The 3,545-nt window shown below is 41.0% G+C and overlaps 1 protein-coding gene across 1 annotated transcript; it reads left to right on the top strand.

Moving 5' to 3' along the window:
- The first annotated feature begins 2,655 nt into the window (after positions 1–2,655).
- Positions 2,656–3,276, top strand: LOC130994046 (uncharacterized). Its single transcript, XM_057919083.1, has 2 exons — positions 2,656–2,680; positions 2,825–3,276. The coding sequence occupies exons 1-2, from the start codon at positions 2,656–2,658 to the stop codon at positions 3,274–3,276; spliced, it is 477 nt and encodes a 158-aa protein (XP_057775066.1).
- The last annotated feature ends 269 nt before the right edge of the window (positions 3,277–3,545 follow it).

Below are 3,545 nucleotides of genomic sequence, written 5' to 3'. Positions count from 1 at the left end.
CGTTGCCAAAGAGGTGATCGGCGTGAGGTGTACTGGTGGGCTGAAAAAGCTGGTAGCGCAGGGCAGAGCTGGTAGAGCAGGGCAGAGCTGGTAGAGCAGGGTAGAGCTGGTAGAGCAGAGCAGAGCTGGAGGGGCAGAGCAGAGCGAGAGGGCAGAGCAGAGCTGGCTAGCAGAGCTGAAGAGCACAGCTAACTAGCAGAGTTGACTAGCAGAGCTGACTAGTAGAGCTGGAAGAGCAGAGCTGATTACCAGAGCTGAATGACTAGAGCCGGAGAGCAGAGCTGGTTGAAGCAGAGCAGAGTAAAGTATAGTAGAGCAGAGCAGAGAAAGGGAGGAGAGGCGGCAGTAGCCTGCCTTTGTTTTTATATTTTGGTATTGTGCATATTTTAAGTAAACACTTATTATATGTTTGAGTATGAAATGAGTCATGCATTGCATCATGATTTAATTGGTTTTTATAATTCCAATTACAAAAGAAAGAAGAGTAAGAATATTGTTGGTGTTCTTAACTCAAGAGAATTGTTTTTAATTATTTATTCATTAAATTTTGAAAACCCGGCTAAGTGAATCATAGAATGTTAAACACTTTACTGTGACTTGAGTTTAGATATAAGAGACCTATTAAGAATAGATTTCTTGTAGGCTTTGAACGTCAGGAGGATTAGCACTGCTATTCCGATTCAGAGATAAGGTTAAACGACAGGCTTTGCCTAAACAGGTGGGCTTATTTTCCAAATGTATGATTGAGCTAATGAGCTTAAATGTTTCGTGAAATATAAACTGTTTATCCAATAAAATGTTTATGTGCACTCTGCTCTGTTTAAGGCTAGCCACAACGAATCAATTGAGGTTCTCTTATAGCCTAACACGTTATTTGAGAATTGTGTACACTGTTAGCTGACTCGGTGGGTTGATCTCCATCGGGAACTAACTAAGAGGCGTTATAAGGGTGCTTGCTGAATGTGTTCCGAAGCATGTAATGTAAGGGCCTGCCTGGGTAGCGTCCCGAGGTCAAAAGAAACTTGTCTGGGTTACGCCCTCAGTTCAAGTAAATGGGATAAATGGATCCGTCGGTGGCTAAAAGGTCCGGGATCATAGCGAGTAACAGAAATGAGTGTGACAACTGCGCGCAAATTAAGCATATATATATATATATATATATATATAATAAAATGTTTTGACATGCTTAGAAGTTCTTTCACTTTAAAAACCTTCTAAGTCATGTCAAGTATGATTGGATAAACTGTTCTTCAGGTTACGAAATGTTTCAAAAGTTGCAGCCCACTAAGTACATTAGTACTTAGCCCAAATATCTTCAAATGTTTTTCAGGTTAATGTCTGGTGCTGACGGGGCGAGCTGAGGCTAGGGTTCAACTCCGTGTTTTCACTTCCGCTGTAGAACTAGCCAATATATGTCTTTTGTTTCCTTAACTTAAGACCTTTATGTTGTGACTCTAAAATAATATCTTTTGCTGAGTCGAGACTATTAATTCACAAGTATTTCATTCTATAAATGTTGGTTATCTGAAGCATGACACTAAACTTGTGATCCTGAAGTTATTATGCTTGTTGATTGATTTGTATCACTTGAATACCTGTCTTTCTTCATCCAAAGGGGCTAAGCCCGATTGTTATCCCTTTTATTCGGATTTCACAAGGTTTTTTCCTTGTTCATTTTAAATGATGAGTCGTACCCCAGTTATAGTTATTATTTCAAGAATTGGGGTGTGACAGGCTGGTATCAGAGCACAAGCTTTCTTTCATGTCTCTGATAACCAAAAGCTTCTAATGTTGAGTCTAGATTAGTGCCTCTAGACTTCTAAGAAAGTTGTTGAACCTCAGCTCGCTGTCACACTGCCGCAAGAAAGGTACGATTTAAAAGTTTCAAAGTTATTAAATATTTTGAGAGTTTTCAAGAAATGCGCGCTTTCAATGAATGATGCTATGTGAATTGCTTACCGCTTTCCATATGCTATAAGTTATGAATTGACAATCGCTTTCATATTGTTATTTTGAGTCTTCGACTCATATAACCATGTTAATATCGTGTTAGGGACTACCCAAACCCTTAACGATAATGTCGTGTTTGGGACTACCCGAACCCATAACGACTCAATGAATGTTATTTCGTGTTTGGGACTACCGAGCCCTTAATGAACTAATGATAGATGGTCGAGTTAGATTCCTTGAATCTTTCCAGCAAAAGCAAAGTTTTTAAGGAATGGGACATTTATTGTCCACGTGTTTTAAAGGTTTCAAAAGAAACAAATGAATGAATGAACGAATGAGAAAGTTTATGTTATCGTTTTAGGTTCACTGCCTATACGATCAGAATGATGGGAACTCTTACAAACTGTTTAAGTACCACCCAAGAATGCCTTGGGAATGTTAGTCGTGATAGCTCCGCTTGATCGATTTAAGTAAGGACTGGTAAGATAGAGACGTTTAACATAGATATGTTATAACGTAGAAGCAATGAGATGAGATTAAGGATTCACTTGAGTATTCCACTAAGATAGATAAGTTTCCACATAAAGTAGGCCTTTCACAGGGTTATACTATAGAAGCGATATACCTTGTGTATTTCTATGTATGTATGTATGCATGCATGCGGAATGAGTCTCACTTTTGTGTTGATATCGTCCGTAAAACAGAATGGAAGATGCACCAAGAGGACGCGGTAGGGGACGAGGACGTGGTCGCGGACGCGGCAGATGATTCATCCCTGAGCAACCAATTCCACAAGTAGCACTGAATCGTACTGCTGAAGAAAAGTTTCGTAAGGAAAAACCACTAACGTTTGATGGTCTGGGTGATCCCACAGACGCCGAGAAATGGGTCAGGGCAGTGGAGCGAATCTTCAGCTACATCCATTGCGAAGATGAGGATAAAGTAACTTGTGCAGCCTACCAATTGGTAGACGAAGCCGACTTCTGGTGGGAGTCGGTGAGGCGCACAATAACTGAGAAACAGTGGGAAATTTTCACTTGGGAATATTTTAAGAATGAGTTGTATGAGAAGTACATACCGGGATGCTATAGACAGAAGAAACAGAACGAGTTCTGGAACTTGAAGCAAGGGGCTGGGACGGTGACTGAGTATGGCAGGGCTTTTAACCAGCTGTCAAGATTTGCTCCACTCTTAGTGGATACTGATGAGAAGCGCGCAAAGAAATTCAGGAACGGACTGCGCCACGAGATCTCGATCTCCCTAGCAAGTCAGGGAGGTCTCACTTATGCACAAACACTGAGCAGGGCTCTCACCATTGAGTCATAGCTACCAAGGGAGAAAGGAAAGGCTCCTGGACAGTCTGGATTTGTACCACCTCAAGATGGTGGTAAAGGAAAAAAGGAAATGAAACGAGAGAACGGGTGGAAACCCTGGAAATGGAAATGGATATGGGAAGAAACCATGGGCTGTAAACCAAAATCAGAATCAACGGATTGATACTAAAGTCAAGTATCAGTTAAACATTCTTCCTCTGACTGAACCTCCAACGTTCGAAGGAAGCCACGTACTCCAAAAAGTACAGCCGCATTAAATGC

Source organism: Salvia miltiorrhiza, chromosome 7, assembly GCF_028751815.1.
Source record: "Salvia miltiorrhiza cultivar Shanhuang (shh) chromosome 7, IMPLAD_Smil_shh, whole genome shotgun sequence".
Taxonomy (NCBI): Eukaryota; Viridiplantae; Streptophyta; class Magnoliopsida; order Lamiales; family Lamiaceae; genus Salvia; species Salvia miltiorrhiza.
This window is presented reverse-complemented; position numbering and strand designations above follow the sequence as displayed.

Bases quoted from the DNA above. Each gene is read 5' to 3' on its own strand.
- LOC130994046 (XM_057919083.1), top strand. From the start codon at position 2,656: ATGGAAGATGCACCAAGAGGACGCG. The intron at 2,681-2,824 runs GTAGGGGACGAG...GTGATCCCACAG, and splicing joins AGATGCACCAAGAGGACGCG to ACGCCGAGAAATGGGTCAGG.